The sequence below is a fragment of the Notolepis coatsorum genome, assembly GCF_963971535.1.
Source record: "Notolepis coatsorum genome assembly, chromosome: 8".
Taxonomy (NCBI): domain Eukaryota; kingdom Metazoa; phylum Chordata; class Actinopteri; order Aulopiformes; family Paralepididae; genus Notolepis; species Notolepis coatsorum.
This window is the reverse complement of record NC_140172.1, coordinates 126,572,555-126,596,902: the sequence shown is the minus strand read 5'-3', so window position 1 is coordinate 126,596,902 and position 24,348 is coordinate 126,572,555. Positions and strand designations below refer to the sequence as shown.

The window sequence follows — 24,348 nt, the reverse complement described above, 5'->3', positions numbered from 1 at the left end:
AAGAAGTTGTTCTGTAGAGCAGAGACGCCTTTCTCTGGTAGGATGGACGTCTGTCGACACACTGGACACGATAACGTCAGAGACTCTGGGGGAATGTAGTTCTGGAGACAGCTAGAGAGAGGGAGGGAGAGGGGGAGTGGAGAGAGGGAGAGATAGAGAGAGAGGGGGAGTGGAGAGAGGGAGAGAGATAGAGAGGGAGAGGAGAGAGAGCATAAGAGAGTGAGAAAGGGAGAGATAAAAGAAGAGAGGAGCAGGAGGAGAACGTTGGGGGAAAATAAAGTAATTATCTCACTGCATTGTTTACCTTCATCCTCACATGACCAACACAACTATAACATTCTACTGAGAGAGAGAGCGAGAGAGAGAGAGAGAGAGAGAGAGAGAGAGAGAGAGAGAGAGAGAGAGAGAGAGAGAGAGAGAGAGAGAGAGAGAGAGAGAGAGAGAGAGAGGGAGAGAGAGACTACAAGGGCCTGTCACCCTACTTGATAGACAGGGCATTAACAGTGTTCTTGTCACAGCAAGCAGGGGCTCAGTGTGGAGTCAACACACACAGCCTCAGGAGACATAGAGAAGAATTATGCTGTATGTGATGCGTATGTGTGACTTATATGAAGAGGGGAAGATTCATAACATTAATGCAGAGAAGATTAGAATATTTTTTTTAAATATTTCTTTATGCCAGCCCTTATGAAAAATTATATTTCCATAAGTTGGAAATTATATTAGCATCGGTATCATGGTTTACATTTGATAAAACCGTGGTATTATTTAAGTACAACAGCGGTGGTAATACCATGGTAAATTATTTATAAAACTTCTGGTACCATGGTAAAACTGAGATTATCATCATACTACCATGATACCTTTTCCACAAGGGAGAGATGAGAACAGCAGGCAGTAAAGCGACTGGAGCAGAACGGACAAAGTTACAACTCTGTACCAAAAGGATGTCCTTTGTCCAATCTGCTGTTTATAGTGCAGGAATTTAAAAGGCCTTGAAGGGGTTAAAAATAACTGCAAATGGCTCAATTTATTTGACATGGGTGGTCCCAGTAATCAAATTGTAGATTCAAGGTCACCTGGAATAGTGTAAACAATTTGGGTTAATTTCTATAGAATAGAAATCCTTTATTAATGCCGAGGGTAATCCGGCAGTACAGATCGCTCACATTGAACAACAATATACATTTAGGTAGTCAATAGGACTAAAATAGAATAAAGAATAAAATAAGGTCCGGGATATACATTCTGGTATGTATATACATTCTAAAAATATTAAATATAAACTATACAGCCAAAAATATACAGAAATATACAGTGTGACAGGAAGGCCTGGTGGAGGAGGGGCGTTAGTTAACCAGTCAAAATGAATGAGGACTTGGCTGCTTTTAGCCGTCACAATGTCTGCTTTGTGAAGTCGAGGCTTAGAAAAGACACTGATCAGCCCATATTTAGCCTCACTGCAGCTGAAATGATGAGAAATGCACTAATGGCCCAGGAGGCAATAATAATGATAATAATAAACTTTATTTATCGGAAGGTTCACGGTTCGATTCCCACTCCTCCTTGATCGCTCGATGAGCAGGTCGGCACCTTGCATGGTCGCCTCCGCCGTCGGTGTGTGAATGTGTGAGTGAATGGGTAAAATGTGAGGCATACGTTGTAAAGCGTTTTGGATAAAAGCAGCACGATATAAATGCAGTCCATTTACCATTTTTAATGCCTGGCGATTCCCATACTGCTCTTGTTTTTAATGACAGCGGCATGTACTGTACTGAGTGGCACCTGACGTGACGGCGGTATACGTTCTGTTCACAGTAATGTCCTAGTGATATGTGATATGGGACAATTTGCCTTTTTTTTTTTTTACATTCTGGAAGTTTTGGCAAAAACGGTTGACCCTAAAAGGCCTCAGTATCGTGTGTCATGCTGTGAAGATTACCCCCCCCCCCCCCCCCCCCCCGCCTGCAAATTATTCGACACAGCAGGGGTTGTGAATTTAATCCCAAACTGTGTGTATGGGTACTCTAAAGTAAACAATCATGACGCAGAAAACATTTGTTCAGTAATGTTTATGGGAAAAACTTTTAAAACATGCCTTTTGGCGTCCAACACCAGACCACTCCTGTCTGCCCCCCTCCCCCTGACCCCAAACTCTCCAAAAGCCTACCCTCCTGCCAGGCTCCTCATGAATCCCCCCGAGGGTGGTGTCCTGTCTCCGAGAAGCACAGGCTGAGGAATCGTAATCGTCTCACTCAACAATGGGCCCCTTTTCTCAGACAGCATTTTGTTGACGAGCCTCTGATGCCAAGGAATGCACTTCTCAGTGAGGAGGAGTCTCTAAAACTATTTAGCTGTGGTTAGGGCCCTGCGATGGAGCCGTCCGTGAGCTGACTACCAGCTGTAACCATGTACAATGTAAATATCACAAGGAATACTACAAGGCAGCTGTAGCCGTGTGTCTATAATGTAAATATCACAAGGAATACTACAAGGCAGCTGTAGCCGTGTGTCTATAATGTAAATATCACAAGGAATACTACAAGGCAGCTGTAACCGTGTGTCTATAATGTAAATATCACAAGGAATACTACAAGGCAGCTGTAGCCGTGTGTCTATAATGTAAATATCACAAGGAATACTACAAGGCAGCTGTAACCGTGTGTCTATAATGTAAATATCACAAGGAATACTACAAGGCAGCTGTAGCCGTGTGTCTATAATGTAAATATCACAAGGAATACTACAAGGCAGCTGTAGCCGTGTGTCTATAATGTAAATATCACAAGGAATACTACAAGGCAGCTGTAGCCGTGTGTCTATAATGTAAATATCACAAGGAATACTACAAGGCAGCTGGAACCGTGTGCCTATAATGTAAATATCACAAGGAATACTACAAGGCAGCTGGAACCGTGTGTCTATAATGTAAATATCACAAGGAATACTACAAGGCAGCTGTAACCGTGTGTCTATAATGTAAATATCACAAGGAATACTACAAGGCAGCTGTAACCGTGTGTCTATAATGTAAATATCACAAGGAATACTACAAGGCAGCTGTAACCGTGTGCCTATAATGTAAATATCACAAGGAATACTACAAGGCAGCTGTACCCGTGTGTCTATAATGTAAATATTACAAGGAATACTACAAGGCAGCTGTACCCGTGTGCCTATAATGTAAATATCACAAGGAATACTACAAGGCTTGTGGGCTCGACTCAGTTTAGGGTCAGTGTGGAAATAGGCTTCTGTTTTGGCGCTGCACTGTAACCATGGCGTCATAAGAAGAAGAAGAAGAAGAAGAAGAAGAAGAAGAAGAAGAAGAAGAAGAAGAAGAAGAAGAAGAAGAAGAAGAAGAAGAAGAAGAAGAAGAAGAAGAAGAAGAAGAAGAAGAAGAAGACTTTATTTGTCATGCAGATTTAACACACACATGCGATGGGCAAACCACAGGAACACAAACACACACACGCACACACACACACACACACACACACACACACACACACACACACACACACACACACACACGCACACACATACACACACACACACACACACACACGCGCACTGAGTCCCATCCCGTCGTCCTTCCCATAGATATAATATATCACTATACTGTATATTAGGGCTGTCCCCGACTAAGGATTTGGATAGTCGACTTTGATTGGCCGAAATTAGCCGATAGTCGACTATTAGTCGACTATAAAAAAAAATTATTCGGAAAAAAAAAAGTATATATATATATTTTTTTTATCATTCCATTTGGGCTGTGGGGGGTGCTTAATGTCTGAAGGAGTCGACTGAAGGTTTCTTGTCCTCTGCGAAAGCATGCAATTCGTCCACTGATGGATACATCTTGATATTTGCCTAGTCTTCTAGTGTGTTCATTAGATGGGTGAAATCCTCTTTCAGTGCCTCTGTGCCTGTTTTCTTAGGCAGTTAGCCTCTGGTATGCGTGCTGTAACTGAGGGGTACAATTCCCTGACTGTATTGTTAAGTATGGTATTATTAAACCACTACCGTCCTCTTGTACTTTAACTTCTGGCCATCCAGTACATGATATAGATATGATGAACACTTTCCCACCTGATGAAACGAAGTCCACACAAATGTACAAATCGAATATTTAATATAGCAAAAGGTATATACAACGTTCACTTGTTTACACTTATGATTTGAAATGCACTTGTATGGCAAATGAGTATTCGTAGGTAAATCAACATTGAATGTCCAATCTCTGGTTACGCAGGGAGTAAGTATACAACCCGGTTCTTTAGGGAACTATAGCGATGGTACTTAAATGATTATAGCTGGATACACTAAGGGGGGGGGGGGGGTCCCGCTGGTTGTAAGACAGTAGGAGGGGGGGTTAGAAGAGCCGCTGGCGGTATCCCATCTGGCCGACGATTTCTTGGGAGAATTCAAAGTCTTGAACACGGTGCCCACAGAACCTCGGTCCGCAGATGAATACAGCTGGACCCTCTGGTGGACGGTAGCTGCCGGTCCACAACGGAGAGACGTGAGGCGACCTCACTGGTGTAGAGCGCCGTCTCACCTGGACTCCTCTCCGGGGGGTAGTTCCAACACTCAGCAGTGTTGGCCGTTATCCATGGCATAATCAAAGCACCCAAAGCATAATCCAAGCCGTGGAAGGCTCGCCGTCGTCCGGGTAAAGTAATCCAATGTACAGGTCTCCTCGTCCTGGCCCGGAGCTCCTCGGATGCAAGCACCACTAGTGGTCTGCCCAGCCTGGTTAAGACTCCAGATAACGTCAGGAACGATGGGGGTACTGATAACTTTATAACTCTAACCGAACGATGCACCATACATAATAGACTATTATTAGCTTAATAGAAATACGTCCAACTCGACGGTATAGTGCCAAACTATGACAATTCAACTATTAATCCACACGATATCTCAATGCCTATTCTGAGGCCAAGTAGGCCTTACTGCACCACACGTGCGTCGTGGGTGAGGCTTCGCGTCTGTTACTCGGTTGGAGGGTAAAGAACTAATGGACTAAAAGAAAGTTCTACTTTACTTGCGCCATATATATATGCGCTGTGAACAAATAGTACCATTCGTATTTCGCCAGACGTATTCCTACGCGGAACCGGGCTTGTAACGACATGTTGGGCGGCACGATTGAACTTGAACCTAGGGGTATGGCAACCTGGCGCCAGGTTCTCGTCCAATGGTAGAATGAAACTATTATGGGCTGTTTAGTAGACTAAAGGGATATTCAGTGCATATTGTACAAGGAATATACAGGGGATATCAAACGATATACAAATATTATTAAATATATATATATAATTAAATATATATATTCGGTTTAATCTGATCCTTCACAACACGTGCCATTAGCGTTAGCCACGCTTCTAGGCCTCTTTTCTTTTGGAAAGAATAAAAAAATATATATATAAAGTATAATAATTTTTTTTTTGCATTCGACTAAGAGGTTGGCAGTCGACTACGGCTCCTTTCGATCAATTAGTCAACTATTCGACTAATAGGGGTCAGCCCTACTGTATATAGGACCCCAGGAAGAATAGTCAACACGTTGATGATGACTAATGGAGATCCTAATAAACATAAACATATATCACTAGATGACTCACCCGCGCTGCTGGCCTACGGAGACCGACGTTGCCACAAGGCGGCCATCTTGCTACAGGGCAGCACTCCCACTCATAACATGAATGTCTATAGTGCATCTACTATTGAAATAACCATAGCTTGCAAAATTGTCAACCGTTCGGTTTGTTAAAAACATCAGAGATGTAGTTATCATACTGCATACTTATAATGGACTTTCATATAAAACATTTAAAAAAGAATCATAGCCACGTTAATAGCATTTGTAATAAACCAAACCGTTTGTAAATCCGTCAAGATTCCAGTGAGTTAAAAGTATTTTTGTTTGTGCAGATCATTCACCTTAACAGAATAGTCCACAGAAGCAAGATGGCCGCCCGTGAACTACGCTGGAGACTCCGCCTTGAGCCATCTAGTGTTTATATAATATCTATGGTCCTTCCCCCCCAAGGGCAGCCGGGAGCAGACAAGGGCTGAACCGTGGGCCGCACCCGGGGAGACCAATCCAAGTGCTCCTGTCCGTCTTCGTCAGGGACACAACAGCGTTAACAATCTGTTGTGCATGTTTTTCCATTGGGTTTATCTTATCGGGAGGGGAAACCCTTGCGAGCACGGGGGAGAACATGCAAACTCCATAACCCAGCAGGGAAGAACTTTGAAAACAGTAGTAAGTAAGTAGGTCGAAGTGGCTTATTGACGGTATCAGCCGTACAACGAGGGAGTATATCCCCCCTTTCAATGTGCACCAGGGAGGTGGATTGCTGAGGTGAAGCGCCGCGCCTACCGTCGACTCACAGTACTTACAGTACTAGCTACCCAAGCTGTGCTACTCCTACGTTGAGTTGGCGGTGACCGGTATCAAACCCAGAACCTTCAAGTGCAGAAAGTCAAGCGCTCTACAAGTCAAGTCAAGTCAAGTCAAGAGTTTTAATTGTCACGGCATACAGGTATACAATGAAATGTGGCTGGTCTTGCCCGCGACGATGTGCAATACAGTGGTACAACATATAATAGAATCCAATAAAAATACAGTGGTACAACATATTAAAGAATCCAATAACAACAACAGTGCAATAAACAGGTACATGGTGTGCCATCTCGGTATCTGTACATAGTATTTACAGAGCATATAGGACATGCTAGGTAGCTTTAGTAGTGCAATACACTGTTCCTGATGTTATACTAATTTAAAGTGGCCTTTCCTCTGGCCATAAGTGTGCGTGTGTGCGGCATGAGTGTTAAAGTGGCTGCTAGTGTGTGAGCGTGCTCAGCGTGCGTGTCGTGTATGTGCTTGTGTGTGCTTGTGTGTGGATAGTTCAGTTTCTGTGTACTGACTTGGGGCAACGGCCATAGGGTGAGGAAGGGAGCTGGCTGTACAGCTTCCTGGCCTTTTGGGCTGGGGTCAGTAAAAGTAAGGGCTACATTTCCCACACAGAGCGCAAGCAGGGCGGAAACCTTGGTGATGGATGGGTTAAGAATGTCAATGCTCGGGATAAACCAGGGTCATGCAGTTAAGGGGGTCGGCAATTTATCGTCACGGCGACAGAAGGTGAAAGGCTGAGAGTTACCTTTCACAGAAGGTATGGAGACAAGGCAGGACCTTGGGGTTGCGGTAGTGCTCCAGGCAGATGCTGCAGACCAGGAACTGCTTGTCTATCTGACGCACCACAGGGCTGGTGCTCCCAGTCTCACGCTTCGCCATGGTAACAGACATCCAGAGCCAGTAACCGCAGAACCACTTAACCTGCAACGACAGAGGGAAAGAGATTAATATATTGTACCAATAATGAATGTTTGTCATGATTTCGGTCAACTTTTGTTTTTATAAGTTGACTAAATGTAAACGTTTCAAGTCAGGTATTTTTTTTCTCTCTCATATCATGTGACCCAGGGCTCATTGAAATATATCAGAAATATATTACTACGGTTGTCATGTGACCCAGGCTCATTGAAATATATCGGAAATATATTACTACGGTTGTCATGTGACCCAGGCTCATTGAAATATATCAGAAATATATTACTACGGTTGTCATGTGACCCAGGCTCATTGAAATATATCAGAAATATATTACTACAGTTTTCATGTGACCCAGGCTCATTGAAACATATCACATATACTGTACTACTAGTCATGTGGGGACCCACCAGAAGAAGGCCTGTGGCCCATAAAGAAACCAGGCACTAACTGAAAGCTTTATTTATTATGAAGTGTTCATAATAAGCTGCTCAGATTTCCTCCCTCATTCTTATTCATTGCAGACTACGTGATCCATAATTCCCAGAACACTACTAAGTAAGTTATCAGGAACGGATGTTACCAAATGGGGTTTTATTACTTGACGTCAAATACCCAAAACATGAGCATGGTTACAACATTATTAGGTTACTACTAGGCAAACGGCAGCTGTGAAAGAACCCTGTTCTATCTGATGTTTTGACAACAAGTGAGTTATTCATGATGTCCCTGACAAAGAAGTCGGATACTGTGCTCACGTACTCTTACTCGTTAAACTACTTCGATACTACTACTCAGTTCCATGTTTGTTCAGATTTTTTTTATTTTTTTTTATCCACTTTTTCTCCCATTTTCTATATTTTCTCCCATCCCAATTTCGTATCGTCCAATTCAACCCTCCCCTGTCACGAACGCTGTTTCTTGCCTCCCACAAGCCGGCTGCAATGTGGACTAAGTCATACATAGCACAAGTCCCCTCCGGTACTTGAGGTAACAGCAGTCGCATCTTTTCACCTGCGCAGCTCGATCTCTCAGTGGCGAGGAGTAACGCGTGGGAGGCTCACGCTGCCCCCGACACTTCCTGATTCTACTGCGCAGGCGCACCAACCGACCTGTAGGAGTCGCTGTCCACAACGCCCGATCCCCACCCATCAGTTTTCCACCCCCTAATACGGCCAATGTGTATTAGTACGGACGACCAGCTAAACTGAAAGCAATGTGGAGCGCTGGGATCGAACAGGCGATCCCAGCGTCTCCGCATTCGTGGCGAGTGCCTTGCCCACTACGCCACGTAGCCGCCCTAGAATTTCTTTTTTTTAAGCAAATGTGTCCTTGAAACAAGTCAAATAATCTACCAGTGAGTGCAGTAAGCAAATCTGGCTTGGGAAGATTTCTTGAAATAAGTAAAAATATCTAGGGTTCTCTCTCCTGATTGGATAAAGTGGGAAGGGATACCAGAAAATGTATTATCTGTTTACTGCTGAGTGGAGGGACTGTGAGGCTGTTGGTACTGTATAGCTAATGTATACCAAAATACCACTTGTCAGCAAATGTCAGCAACAGAAATGTTGTATATTTAATGGTTACAGTCAGAAAGTGAGGACCATCTGATGAAAATAAAACTTGCTTTCAAAGTCATTGTTAGAACAGCAATGGTGTTATTAAGTACTCATAGCGGTACTCTGTATCGGCAAGTACCCAAATGTACTTGTAATAGTTTCATGATAATTTCACTTTTACCATGGAAGGCTACTGACCATTATATAAATAATTTACCACATAAGGTATTTCCACATTTTTTTTTTATCCATACCACAATGGTGGTGACCAAAACATGATGGAAATACCATACCTTTTCATAGGTTGTAACTCTAAAAACATGTTTATCTAACAGAGTAAAACAAAAGAAAAATGTAAATACTGATATTCTGTTCAAAGGAAAACTCCAACATTTTGGGAAATTAGCTTATTTGGCATCTACCCTGGAGTTAGACAAGAAAATACATACCCTTTTTCTTCTCTGTGCATGCAGTAGGAGTAGGAAGACACGCACCGTTAGCCTAGCTTAGCATCAGTCACTGGAAGTAGGTTCCTCCATTAGCCTAGTTCCAAACGTCTTCCTACTCCTACTGCATGCACAGAGAAGAAAAAGGTATGTATCTTCTTGTCTAACTCCAGGGCCCTGTTTCATGTACGTGGTTCAACTAAGTCGATCAACATGTCCATTATCCAGCTTCAGTTAACCCGATGTTCAAAGCCGGGATTCTCCTGTTTCACAAAGGAGGATTCAGTCTCGTTAACTCAAGCCAGACTTGAGAGTCAGGCTCAAGTCAGGCTAGATGCGCGCTCCCGTTTTAGGTGGAAAGCCAGCACGTATCGATGGCAGAGACCCTGATTCTCAACGGCATTGATTGATTAATTGATTTAAGACTTTATTGACAGATTGCAATAGGCTCAATCGCCTCGCCGACAAGTTAAATGCGTTATCTATAGGCTAATTCTAAGTCCCTCATTACCTCAATCAATCAGATTATATTTCTTTAAACTTGCCTGCTGGATTGAATAATCAAATGAGATCTTGCTAGCGAAAATAACTAGTTAACTGTTATACAGAATTACGAGACGGCTTTCTTGCCCATTGATTGATGTATAGTCAATGTTTAACTTATCTCCAATGTGGTCCAACGGGTTGTTCTTTTGACTTCCACACGGACGACCCGGGTTCAAGACCGGGGTCCTTCTTTTTGCAATATAGGAATAATTCAATTTGGTGCACGTTGAGAGCTATATAAAGAATGACATCCTCAATGCATGTAGATTTATAATATTTTAACTTAAAACCAGGCTACTTTGGCGTATAATCATTAATATTATATTCAAAAAAATCATATTGGAAACACCGGGATTTGAACCCGGATCGCTAGGTTGCCAGACTTGAGCGCTACCGCTGGGCCACTGTGCCAGATGGGATAGATTAATTGTTTATACATTAATGAACGAGAGACCCGTGTTTAGAATATCCCTTATTTTGAATGAAGTTTTATTTCTTTATCCTCATTCATTCATGTGACGTCAACGGCTCATTCAATTTCTCAAATCCGTCAAACAGCGCATCTCATCAGACATCTTAATCCCAGTTACAATTAAAATAACCACATCATGTGTACGTCGCACGAGCGAGCGCCACCGTCGCCACGGTATATATAACGTGCATTATTTAGGACAAAGTGAATTTAATATCAGCATTTTGGGTCTATTTTACATTTCAAAAGCCCCCTCTGGAAGAATGGAGCACAAAAACGTAATTCAGAATGGTATAATGCAGATCGTAGACTGTGGGAATAGTTTCAGGAAACGGGCTGTCACTTCTTTGCGGGGGCGTGGCGATAGTTCAGGCTAACTTGAACTTGAACTCTGCTTTCGAGCAGGCTCAAACTTTTGGATATGTTGTCATGGTGATTTGGAAAATCCAGGTACATGAAATCGGAAAGTCCGGCTAACCCAGTTATCCAGCTAAAGTTATCCGGCTAACTCAGTTATCCAGGTACAAGAAACAGGGCCCAGGGTAGATGGCAAATACGGTAAGCTAATTTCCCAAAATGTTGGAGTTTTCCTTTAAGTGTAGCTATTACCTCCAAAATGAATCTGAACGCAAGTAGAACCTACATTCTATGACGAGGCCTTCACTGAGGGATGACCTTCATTTTAAGGTCGCCAAACTATTGTTTATATTTACATTCATAGTCAATTGAGTTCCACAAAAGAGGCGTACAGTGAACTGCGGCCATGCGCCTGGCTTTTGATTAATGGCTCAGCGAACACAAAAGGCTCCATAAAAGACGCTCGAGGCTTTGTCGTTGCACAATAAGCAGACTCTGCTGTGAGAGAGGAGACTTTATGACAGCTACACAATAATGCGTCAAAACCAGCTCTACTGCAGCACACACTCTCGCACGGCCTGTTCTAACTGTACTTACAGTCACACGCTCACACGGCCTGTTCTAACTATGATTATAGTTAGAGTTGGGGTTAGTTTTAACATTCGCTTAACGGTTACGGTTTAAGACATAAAGTTAGGGTTCGATCCCCAGAAGGATAACTTAAACGTTTTCTGAAAACAAAAAAAGTTTAAATTAGTTTTAATTATGTAATATAATGCACTTATTTGTAATACATACACATGTTACATTTTTGATACAATACCTAAATATATTACGGCTATACAGTACAATTTACCATTCATAACATAACTATATACCTTTTTTCCTGTGGTCGGTAAGTACTTTATTTACATAATTTTAAGCAATATTAGGCTGGTATTTCATATCACAACACATGCCTTTTGAGGTAACCATGGCAGCTACTAAACAAGAAACAAGCTGACCTCTCTCTCTCTCTCTCTCTCTCTCTCTCTCTCTCTCTCTCTCTCTCTCTCTCTCTCTCTCTCTCTCTCTCTCTCTCTCTCTCTCTCTCTCTCTCTCTCTCTCTCTCTCTCTCTCTCTCTCTCGCTCTCTCTCTCTCTCTCTCCTAATTGGCCACATGGCTTACTAGTTGAACCAAGACAGCTGGTGTTTTTTATTGAGTGAGATGTTTCAAGAACATCAAAATCTGTCTCTCTCACTCACTCACTCACTCACTCACTCACTCACTCACTCACTCACTCACTCACTCACTCACTCACTCACTCACTCACTCACTCACTCACTCACTCACTCACTCACTCACTCACTCACTCACTCACTCACTCCCTCCCTCACTCCCTCCCTCCCTCCCTCACTCCCTCTCTCTCTCTCTCTCTCTCTCTCTCTCTCTCTCTTCTCTCTCCTCTCTCTCTCTCTCTCTCTCTCATCTCTCTCTCTCTCTCTCTCTCTCTCTCTCACTCACTCACTCACTCACTCACTCACTCACTCACTCACTCACTCACTCACCACTCACTCACTCACTCACTCATGTCCCCCCCCCCTCTCCTCCAAAACATTCCCCTGGTTCAGTCTTTAATTAAATTCAGCCATAGTTTCCAAATGAGATTATCTGCCTTTACATAACCTCATTTGAACAACTGCTGGTTTAAACATGGCATTTTGTTGGGCTGTGATTGCAGTCCATTGTGAATTGGAGTCTTGTCCACTGACCATTTACAAGCCAATCCCATGTTAGCAGTGGATTACTGTAATCGACAAACATACTAACATGAATTGTGATAAATGCACAGTACAAGTCTATGTAGAATAGTAGTGGATTTTTTATTGGTGAATTAAGGCAGCTGACGAGAGATATTATTAGCCCTTTCACTACCACACCACAGACGGTTAACCCTTTCAATACCACACTACAAAAGGTTAACCTTTCACTACCACAGTACAGACAGTTAACCTTTCACTACCACAGTACAGACGGTTAACCTTTCACTACCACAGTACAGACGGTTAACCTTTCACTACCACAGTACAGACGGTTAACCCGTTCACTACCACACTACAGACGGTTAACCTTTCACCTAACCCAGGCAACTACCGCCCTGTTTCTATCCTTACCTCCATCTCGAAAGTCATGGAAAAAATTGTATACGAACAGGTCGAAAAATACCTTGCGGAAAAAAATCTAATCTACGAATTCCAATCTGGCTTCAGAACATCCCACTCCACTGACACATGCCTTCTCTATTTAAACGACCACATCAAACAAGAGGTGGACGCGGGCAAATACTGCGGCATGGTCATGCTGGACCTACAAAAGGCCTTCGACACTGTCAATCACACCATTCTGATTGACAAGCTAAAAGCAATTGGTTTTCTATCAGTGAGCTGGATGCAATCCTACCTGGAGGGGAGAGAGCAGATGGTGGAGGTAAACGGTACCCTATCCCCCCCCCTCACAGTAAACTGTGGTGTTCCACAAGGAAGCATACTAGGTCCGCTACTGTTCCTAATTTATGCAAATGACATGTCGTCAGCTTGTGACTGCAACTTGTTCCTGTTTGCGGACGACTCAGCCCTGCTGGTCTCTGACAAGAACAAGTTACAGGTTGAAAAAACCCTCAGCTCAGAACTAGGCAAAATCTGCATATGGCTCGCTGATAACAAACTATCATTACACATGGGCAAAACAGAGTCCATTCTCTTCGGTTCAAATAACAAACTCAGCAAGACCGACGGCTTCTCAGTTACAGTGGGTGACACTGACAATATTGTCACAAGGAAAGAAGATATTACCTACCTGGGTTCCATCCTAGAGGCAAATCTTTCCTGTGACAAAATGGCATCCAATGTAATAAAAAAAGTCAACCAACGAACACGATTCTTGTACCGGATCTCCTCACTGGTAAACAAGAATACCCTGAAGACTCTAGCAGGAGCACTCATTCAAGGGTACTACGACTATGCTTGCACCTCATGGTACCAAAGCACCTCAAAGGCGCTAAAAACAAAATTACAAACATCTCAAAACAAACTGGTCAGACTACTGCTTGACCTTACTCCTAGAACCCACCTCACCCCTGCCCACTTTGACAACCTAGGATGGCTTAGAGTAGACGACAGAGTACAGCAACTTGCAATGGGCCTGGTCTACAAGATACACTACACGACCAAGGTACCCATGTACATGACAAAATACTTCCCAAAGGTCAGTGAATACCACGATCACAACACCAGAGGGAGCTCCACAAATCATGTTAAACCCAGATTCGGCTCAAACAAGGGACTAAACACGTTTCGCAATTATGCCACATCAATGTGGAACGCCCTACCCAAAGCTATAAAGGAATGTGAATCACTACCCACTTTCAAAAACACTCTCAAAAAACACCTAAGGGAGACTGCAACTCGAAACTGGCCCCTGTAAATGTCCGAACACAACCCCCTCCAATGTACAGTAAATTACCAAGTATGGTCTTGTCAATAATCCAATGTACAGTGTTGTTTGTACAGTTGTACAGTGTGTCCCCCCACCCCTCCTACCCACCCCCCCCCCCCACTCCTACCCAACCCCCCCCCCCCCACTCCTACCCAACCCCCCCCCTCCACCCACCCAACCACCTCCAATGTACAGTCCCCCCCCACCCCCACCTACCCAATCCAATGTACAGTTTCTATGCCTAATGTATATACTCTTTTCTTTCTGGACTCTTTTTGTATCACAAACAGTACTGTAATTGCAAATCTGGTATGTCATAAATGTATAGATGTAGCAGTACTGTCTATCTGTATGTCATATATGTTACGATGAATTGAAAATGGGGGACCCTGATGTAAACAAGACGAAAGTCTTTCTCTGGTCTGCATCCCCTTAACAATTGTATGTATTGAGCCGTACTGTACTGTACCCATTCTGCAATCTGTTAATAAAGTTTTCATTCATTCATTCATTCACTACCACACTACAGACGGTTAACCTTTCACTACCACACTACAGACGGTTAACCCTTTGGTAGTGTGGTAGTGGTTAACCTTCTGTATTGTCGCAGTGAAAGGGTTAACCCTTTGGCAGTGTGGTAGTGAAAGGGTTAAAGAGGCAAACCAAGATACTGTATCCGCCGTCCCCTGCTGTAAGTGGAACAGTAGTAGAACATCTCTCGGCTTAAAGACCAACTGGCACGGTGGAGCAGCTAGAGTGGAACGACTCCATATGTCTTACACAAGCTCATCTATTATGGAAATACAGTGCAGCTGCATGTTATGGATATAATCTGCCTAGCAACACAACAACTGCTAGCCGAGTCTCCTGTACGGCACGCTTCCTGAGTCGGCAGCCGGCTACTACAGATGCCACTAATTATACTGCTAATCATTATTGATGTCATTATTCAGATCTCATTAATGCGTCGGTGGAAGACTCACGAAAATAATATTCATGTGAACCTGTTTACAAGCAGCTTCCTTAGGGACTCCTTGTGACAAATCTCGTGTGTGATGATGATTTTTCTCTCTTGCGATTCTTTGATATAATTATGTTCAGGAAAGAACATGTTTAAAATGAATAGTTGATTATTTGATGGCATGGCTTCTTCTAGGTCGTGATCTGCTTCTCGTATTGCCAAACAGGGTCAGGATCAGGGAAAGTATTAGTTTGATTAGGTTACAGTAGGCTGATGCAACAAGACAATATGACTAGGCATGAAAGACAACGTACAGTAAGTTGTAATATGGTAAAGATTTGGTTTAGAACCAGAACCAGACATATCCCCCCCCCCCCCCCCCCCACCCCACATACCCAACCGCAACCCCAACCTCCTCCAATGTACAGTTGCTTCCCCCTCAAATGTATATACTCTCTTTTTTAGACTCTTTTTGTATCACAAACAGTACTGTATTTGCAGTAGATCTGGTATGTCATAAATGTCTAGATGTAGCAGTACTGTCTATCTGTATGTCATGTATGTCATATTATATTACAATGAATGTCACTATGAGTTGAAAATGGGGGACCCTGATGTAAACAAGACAAAAGACTTTCTCTGGTCTGCATCCCCTTAATAATTGTGTGTATTGAGCTGTACTGTATTGTACCCATTCTGCAATCTGTTAATAAAGTTTTCAATCAATCAATCAATCTGTCTGTGGCCGGCAGCGGGTACCATCTCCACCCTCAAAACGTCCCGAATCTTCAATGAAACCTTTTGACTACGGTTTGGCTTACCAACTTTATACACCTTTTAAAAACGGTGGTAGTTGTGAATGATAGAAAACAACCTCTGGGTTGTTTGATTACTGAAAGGTAAACTCTCCTGACATGGGGCTCAGCCTCAAAGATAGGGGAAATGATCCTCAGGTGAACACAGACATGCCAATACTGTATTCCTGGCGCTTGTGGAATTGCCCCCCCCCCATGTCTTCCCCCCCCTCCCCCTCCTAACTCACCGTCCCATCACCCCTCCCCCTATCCCTTTCCCGCCTGGACGCGTCTATTCGAATCCTAACGCATTTATGCTTCCGCGTTCGCGTTTTGCGAATCTGATTGGCCACTGCCGTTTCTGGTGCGATCTGATTGGCCACTGACGTTTCTGGTCATTCGACCAGCAGCAAACTACCTAACACCTAGTTTATCACTGGTTAAGCTTAGGCGACTCTTTCGAAGTTGGTTAAGGTTAGAGTTTGGAATCAGGGCTGGCGTTCTATCGCCATGCTCTAAGACAAACTCTAACCTTAACCAACTTCGAAAGAGTGCCTAAGCTTAACCGGCGAAAGAACTTGCCGTCACACAATTGGTGCGACCAGAAACATCAGTGGCCAATCAGAGCGCAAAACGCGAATGCGGAAGCATAAATGCGTTAGGATTCGAATAGACACCGCCTGCGTAGACCAAACTAGGGATGCACCGATCCGATATTGGTATCGGTATCGGCCTCCCGATATCAGTAAAATAGCTGGATCGGGTATCGGTAAAAAAATATAAATATATCGGATTTTTTCTTTCTTTTTAATAATAAATAAAATAATAAATAAGTAACCATTTAGTACATTTATATCTATGTGTTAATTTGTTACATTTAGTTTCACTAAGTTAGGAAAGTAATGGTTTAAGTCAAGCCTGTGACCACACAGTGACAGTGAGGCATACAGTTTATTAATTGAATGAATGAAGTTTATTTTCTGTCTTTGTTTACAACAAATCAAAAACACACTTGTGATGCTTTACAATTCTTAAAAACAAAATATATTTTAATATAAAAAAAAAACTTGGATTAAATTATAATTTTTTTACCTTTTTTGGGGGAAAAAATTGGACAATGGGTATCGGATCGGTATCGGTATTGGCCGATACCCAAACCCAGGTATCGGTATCGGGACTGAAAAAGTCGGATCGGTGCATCCCTAGACCAAACCACACCCATTTAGCTCATTTTGTATAAATGTATAGGGATCCCATGTGTCAGGGAGCCCGTTATGAGACCCCCCCTGGCCAGGGGTTTTCACCGGGTCTCCTGGGTTGTAAGCTAAATAAACCTGTGTGTTAACTAAGTCTACATCTGTCTGAGTACATCCTTACTCATGGTGAATTCATCCACATGCACTACTAGCGTCTTCGTCAGAGTCAAAGTGATCTATTATGCACCAGAAATAAGAATATAAACTGTGCTTGAGTGATCTTTCCTCTTTCTGCACTATCCTGCTCCTGAGAGGTACTAGGCTGCCTTCTGTGGAACGGGCTGCTGCACTGTGTGATCATCTCCCCGGTGCTTTAGTACATGTAGTGTTTGTTCGGATGCTATTCGTGGGGCTGTGTTGCTAGCTGGTCCAGTGGCACAGTGCAGTCTGGCTGAACACTCTCAGTAGGTCGAGAAGACGTACATTATTCATATTAGCGACTTACACAAACCACGTAAAAAGAGATGTATGTACTATGTGCATAAACAAACATCAGCGCGCACACACACACACACACACACACACACACACACACACACACACACACACACACACACACACACACACACACACACACACACACACACACACACACACACGTCACACACACACACACACACACTGATCCCACTCATCATCCCCCACTATCACATCTGTCACTGCTAGCTCTAATATAGCAGCCTAATCCTCTGTCGCCTCCTATTGTGATGCTCTATGGCCAACACACACGCATGCATGCACACGCACACCATGTGCATGCACACCTGCCTGCCTGCCACACACACCACACACACACACACACACACACACACACACACACACACACACACACACACACACACACACACACACACACACACACACACACACACACACACACACACACACCACACAGCAGGGTAGACTGGCTGGGAGCCAGGGTTTTGTACCACTGTATAGGGGAGTGGCTCTCAACCAGGGGCCCTCCGGGGACTTTCAGGGCCATTAACTCAATGAGATAATATTATATAAGAGTGACGGGCGGCGTGAGTGAAGATTCTGATCGTACTGTAGGTTTTACTTTCTACTGTTAATTCTGGACCAAATTATATCCAATAACAACAATCTTCTCAGATAGGGAGAGGCCCGGAGGGTGGTGCCCTGAGACATAATCTAATCAGGGTCCGAAGCCTAATCTGTGTTAATTTGAGGGTCCTTGACATGGGGAAGGTTGACGACCACTGGTATAGGATTCTATCAGAGTTTGAAAACTGAGAGGGTAGAGATAATATAGGTCATTTCTCAGGCTCAGTCAGTCACCAAAGAGAAAGAGAGAGAGAGGGGCTACACATCAGCACTCTTATTATGTGTTGGTGTATGGTGTATTATAATTTATAATAAATTAACACACTTTATATTTATTGGTAAAGAGTTTTGCACTACAACTCATACCTCATTGCACCTTACCCTAAGTTGTACCTCATCCCATTTATGCATTGTACTGTATTGTATTGTAACTCAGTTACTTTTTCTCTACTCTGCATTGTATTGAACACTTTTGTTTTGTTTACACTTGTCTATGTACTTGACTTTCTATTTTATACTTACTTTATACTTATTTTATACGTATCTATTTTTTACCTAGCACACTCTCAGCACACAGAAGGAAGCATTTCATATAAAAGTATTCTGTATTTATTTATTAAATTTATTTATTAAAGAAACTTGAACTTGTTTTGGATGTAATATGTATTGCGTTCAATGTTTGGCCTTTTTCATCATTGTCCTGTTTTGTTTATCTTTCACTTGTGACGCCTCCCTCTCACGCATACTGTTACTTCCTACTGGTTGTGCTCTCCTCCCCTTTCAGGAAGTGACATGAGATGAGGTCATCAGTGGGAGGAAGTGTCTCTCTCTCAGTTCACTAGGTCTCTCTCTCTCTCTCTCAGATCACTAGGTCTCTCTCTCTCTCTCAGGTCACTAGGTCTCTCTCTCTCTCTCAGTTCACTAGGTCTCTCTCTCAGGTCACTAGGTCTCTCTCTCTCAGTTCACTAGGTCTCTCTCTCTCTCTCAGTTCACTAGGTCTCTCTCTCAGTTCACTAGGTCTCTCTCTCTCTCTCTCAGTTCACTAGGTCTCTCTCTCTCTCAGTTCACTAGGTATCTCTCTCTCTCTCTCTCTCTCTCTCTCTCTCTCAGGTCACTAGGTCTCTCTCTCTCAGGTCACTAGGTCTCTCTCTCTCTCTCTCAGTTCACTAGGTCTCTCTCTCTCTCAGTTCACTAGGTCTCTCTCTCTCTCTCAGTTCACTAGGTCTCTCTCTCTCTCTCTCAGGTCACTAGGTCTCTCTCTCTCAGTTCACTAGGTCTCTCTCTCTCTCTCTCAGTTCACTAGGTCTCTCTCTCTCTCTCTCAGTTCACTAGGTCTCTCTCTCTCTCTCAGTTCACTAGGTCTCTCTCTCTCTCTCAGGTCACTAGGTCTCTCTCTCTCTCTCTCAGTTCACTAGGTCTCTCTCTCTCTCTCAGTTCACTAGGTCTCTCTCTCTCTCTCAGGTCACTAGGTCTCTCTCTCTCAGGTCACTAGGTCTCTCTCTCTCTCTCTCTCAGTTCACTAGGTCTCTCTCTCTCTCAGTTCACTAGGTCTCTCTCTCTCTCTCAGGTCACTAGGTCTCTCTCTCAGTTCACTAGGTCTCTCTCTCAGCTCACTAGGTCTCTCTCTCTCTCTCTCTCTCAGCTCACTAGGTCTCTCTCTCTCTCTCTCTCTCTCAGTTCACTAGGTCTCTCTCTCAGTTCACTAGGTCTCTCTCTCAGCTCACTAGGTCTCTCTCTCAGTTCACTAGGTCTCTCTCTCTCTCAGCTCACTAGGTCTCTCTCTCTCTCTCAGTTCACTAGGTCTCTCTCTCAGTTCACTAGGTCTCTCTCTCAGCTCACTAGGTCTCTCTCTCAGTTCACTAGGTCTCTCTCTCTCTCAGCTCACTAGGTCTCTCTCTCTCTCAGCTCACTAGGTCTCTCTCTCAGTTCACTAGGTCTCTCTCTCAGTTCACTAGGTCTCTCTCTCTTCAGCTCACTAGGTCTCTCTCTCTCTCAGCTCACTAGGTCTCTCTCTCAGTTCACTAGGTCTCTCTCTCTCAGCTCACTAGGTCTCTCTCTCTCTCAGTTCACTAGGTCTCTCTCTCTCAGTTCACTAGGTCTCTCTCTCTCAGTTCACTAGGTCTCTCTCTCTCTCTCAGTTCACTAGGTCTCTCTCCTCTCTCAGTTCACTAGGTCTCTCTCTCTCAGTTCACTAGGTCTCTCTCTCTCTCAGCTCACTAGGTCTCTCTCTCTCTCTCAGCTCACTAGGTCTCTCTCTCTCTCAGTTCACTAGGTCTCTCTCTCTCTCAGTTCACTAGGTCTCTCTCTCTCTCTCTCTCTCTAAGCTCACTAGGTCTCTCTCTCTCAGTTCACTAGGTCTCTCTCTCTCTCTCAGTTCACTAGGTCTCTCTCTCTCAGTTCACTAGGTCTCTCTCTCTCTCTCTCTCTCTCAGTTCACTAGGTCTCTCTCTCTCTCTCAGCTCACTAGGTCTCTCTCTCAGTTCACTAGGTCTCTCTCTCTCTCTCAGCTCACTAGGTCTCTCTCTCTCTCTCTCAGTTCACTAGGTCTCTCTCTCTCTCTCAGTTCACTAGGTCTCTCTCTCAGCTCACTAGGTCTCTCTCTCTCTCAGTTCACTAGGTCTCTCTCTCAGTTCACTAGGTATCTCTCTCTCTCAGCTCACTAGGTCTCTCTCTCTCTCAGTTCACTAGGTCTCTCTCTCTTCAGTTCACTAGGTCTCTCTCTCTCTCTCTCAGCTCACTAGGTCTCTCTCTCTCTCTCAGCTCACTAGGTCTCTCTCTCTCTCAGTTCACTAGGTCTCTCTCTCTCTCTCTCTCAGTTCACTAGGTCTCTCTCTCTCTCTCAGTTCACTAGGTCTCTCTCTCTCTCTCTCTCAGTTCACTAGGTCTCTCTCTCAGTTCACTAGGTCTCTCTCTCTCTCTCTCTCAGTTCACTAGGTCTCTCTCTCTATCTCAGCTCACTAGGTCTCTCTCTCTCTCTCAGTTCACTAGGTCTCTCTCTCTCTCAGTTCACTAGGTCTCTCTCTCTCTCAGCTCACTAGGTCTCTCTCTCTCTCTCTCTCAGTTCACTAGGTCTCTCTCTCTCTCTCTCAGCTCACTAGGTCTCTCTCTCTCAGTTCACTAGGTCTCTCTCTCTCAGCTCACTAGGTCTCTCTCTCTCTCAGTTCACTAGGTCTCTCTCTCTCTCTCTCTCAGTTCACTAGGTCTCTCTCTCAGTTCACTAGGTCTCTCTCTCTCAGCTCACTAGGTCTCTCTCTCCAGGTTCTCTCTCAGTCATAGTCTCTCTCTCAGCTCACTAGGTCTCTCTCTCTCAGTTCACTAGGTCTCTCTCTCTCTCAGTTCACTAGGTCTCTCTCTCTCAGTTCACTAGGTCCTCTCTCAGTTCACTAGGTCTCTCTCTCTCTCTCTCTCAGCTCACTAGGTCTATCTCTCAGTTCACTAGGTCTCTCTCTCTCTCTCTCTCAGCTCACTAGGTCTCTCTCTCAGTTCACTAGGTCTCTCTCTCTCTCTCTCTCAGTTCACTAGGTCTCTCTCTCAGTTCACTAGGTCTCTCTCTCTGAGCTCTGACTGACTGACTGACTGACTGACTGTGTTTTGACTGCTCCTTGATTGCTTTTTGTTAGTTTATTTGTTACTTAGTAGCACTGTTGTGCACATTGTGATCAAAGAGGCATGACTACAGTACATTTGGACTGGGAGGCAGAGACGTGCAGAGAGGGTGTGTGAATAGAATATAGTGATAAATAAAGAGACCATTGATCATATTCACACAGCGGCCATTTTGCTCTTTATGTCATGCTGAGATTGGGATTCCTTTCCACCAAAGAATCCCAATCTCAGCATGACATAAAAGAGCAAAATGGCCACTGTGTGTGAATTATCAAATCAAATTCAAGTTCAAGTTTCTTTATTAGTTGTCATACAGAAGTACAGAATACTTTTATATAAAATGCTTTTTCTGTTTTGCTCCAGAGATTGTGCTAGATAAAAATAGATACGTATAAAAAGTATAGTAAGTATAAAATAGAAGTCAAGTACGTAGACAAAAGTGTTCAATATATACATATATACAATGTACAATGCAGAGTAAGAAAGTAACTGAGTTACAATACAATATACTATATCCTGTGTGGTAAAAAGCAAAAGGACACTGCGATGCTGGCTGTGCTCTCCCCCCCCCCCCCCCCCCCCCCCCCCCCCTTAAAGAATATGTGCACGTACGCACACACACTAATACATTATAATGATGATGTGATGAAGCTCACGTCTAAATTTAGTCAGCTGTCTTGGCGAGCAGGCATGCAGTGATGAAGTGATGACAGAGGATCTAAATTAAGACTGGGGTCTCTTAGGGCAGCTGGGATGACTGCTAGTCTGTTTATTTATTTTGTAGCCTATGTATTTGTAGCGTGTGTGTGTGTGTGTGTGTGTATGTGTGTGTGTGTGTGTGTGTGTGTGTGTGTGTGTGTGTATATGTGTGTGTGTGTGTGTGTGTGTGTGTGTGTGTGTGTGTGTGTGTGTGTGTGTGTGTGTGTGTGTGTGTGTGTGTGTGTGTGGAGCATGAAGCTAAACAATTAATCTAGATGGGGAGGTCAAACGTTGTGCCGTAATGTACTGTAACATCACAATGGGAGCTATTCAGAAGGCAGTTTAGGCTAGAAATTGGTATCTATCTTCTTGTCTGACTTTCCCATAATGTTGGCGTGTTACTTTAAATGGTAAAACTGGTTGAGTGCGTTTTGCATTGTTTCACTATCAAACAGGTCCAGACACACACGCACACACACACACACACACACACACACACACACACACACACACACACACACACACACACACACACACACACACACACACACACACACACACACACACACACACACACACACACACACACACACACACACACACACACACACACACACACACACACACACACACACACACACACACACACACACACACACACACACACACACACACACACACACACACACACACACACACACACACACACACACACACACACACACACACACACACAGGTGGCATCACAGGTGGGCTGCCAGGCCCTGAGGGAACTGGACACGCGAGGCTCTGGTCAGTGACATGCATGCGTATGAATCATGGTCACACACGACGCATAGCTGGAGACGCTGCTTTTTGGACCAGGCCTTTGATTCCTTATTTCGCTCAAAACTATTGTTCAGCCAAAAGTTTTTAAAACTATCAATGTGTTTTTATTGAAACCAGTATGAATATTGTTTGTCAGACTCAGTACTATAAAAACTGGCTATCAAATCACAGATGAATTACGAATAATGAATGATCAGATCCCCTCCTCACACTCAGAAAAAGAGAGTGAGGGAGGGAGGGAGAGAGAGAGAGAGAGAGAGAGAGAGAGAGAGAGAGAGAGAGAGAGAGAGAGAGAGAGAGAGAGAGAGAGAGAGAGAGAGAGAGAGAGAGAGAGAGAGAGAGAGAGACACAGAGGGTAATTGTCAGACCCATAGCGGGAACCAAATCTTGGGGTTCGATTTTCATAGGGGCCTCTTATAAGAGAACGAGAAATAGGCACCAACCAGGGGCACTTAGAAGCTTTTACAAAACAACAACATAAGTAGGCCAAGGAGGCCACACCACAGTGGAACAGGAGGGATGCATCAGGGCAGATGTCTTAGCCTGCTTCACAACTCAAATAAACACCAGAGAGACGTACAACCACCAGCACACAACGTGCACATCATGCAGCCAGACAATATCAAGCCAGGCTTCACATATTTACACAATCAGCAGCACCAGACAAAGTAAACTCAGTATGAGCACCACCACAGCGTGTGCTGAGGGCACCAAGCACACAATCAAAACACTAAGTACTTACCATGAATGGATCCTGCTTTGGAGCATTTAAAAAAAATTATTCTGAATTTCCGCTGATAGCAGGTGAAAAGTCACTACATGGAACTGGTCTCAGCATTCAGGTTTCAAGTATACAAGCCTCCACAGACGTTCCAACACGCACACGCATGTCCTCTCCGGTACGACGTGGATAACACTGCAAAACAGTGTCCTGAATTC

At 43.8% G+C, this 24,348-nt stretch overlaps 1 protein-coding gene across 3 annotated transcripts in view; it reads right to left on the bottom strand.

Moving 5' to 3' along the window:
- The window catches only part of LOC311233739 (tripartite motif-containing protein 3-like), a 100,199-nt gene that overhangs the window by 28,979 nt on the left and 46,872 nt on the right, over positions 1 to 24,348 (bottom strand). For all 3 annotated transcript variants that reach the window (XM_084320743.1, XM_084320742.1, XM_084320744.1), the window contains exons 2-3: positions 7,176 to 7,351; positions 1 to 111 (exon numbers count right to left, since the gene is read on the bottom strand). The exon at positions 1 to 111 is cut by the window's left edge and continues 19 nt beyond it. In XM_084320743.1, the coding sequence (XP_084176869.1) occupies positions 1 to 111; positions 7,176 to 7,321 (257 nt within the window). In that variant the 5' untranslated portion in view covers positions 7,322 to 7,351. The remainder of the gene's footprint in view (positions 112 to 7,175; positions 7,352 to 24,348) is intronic.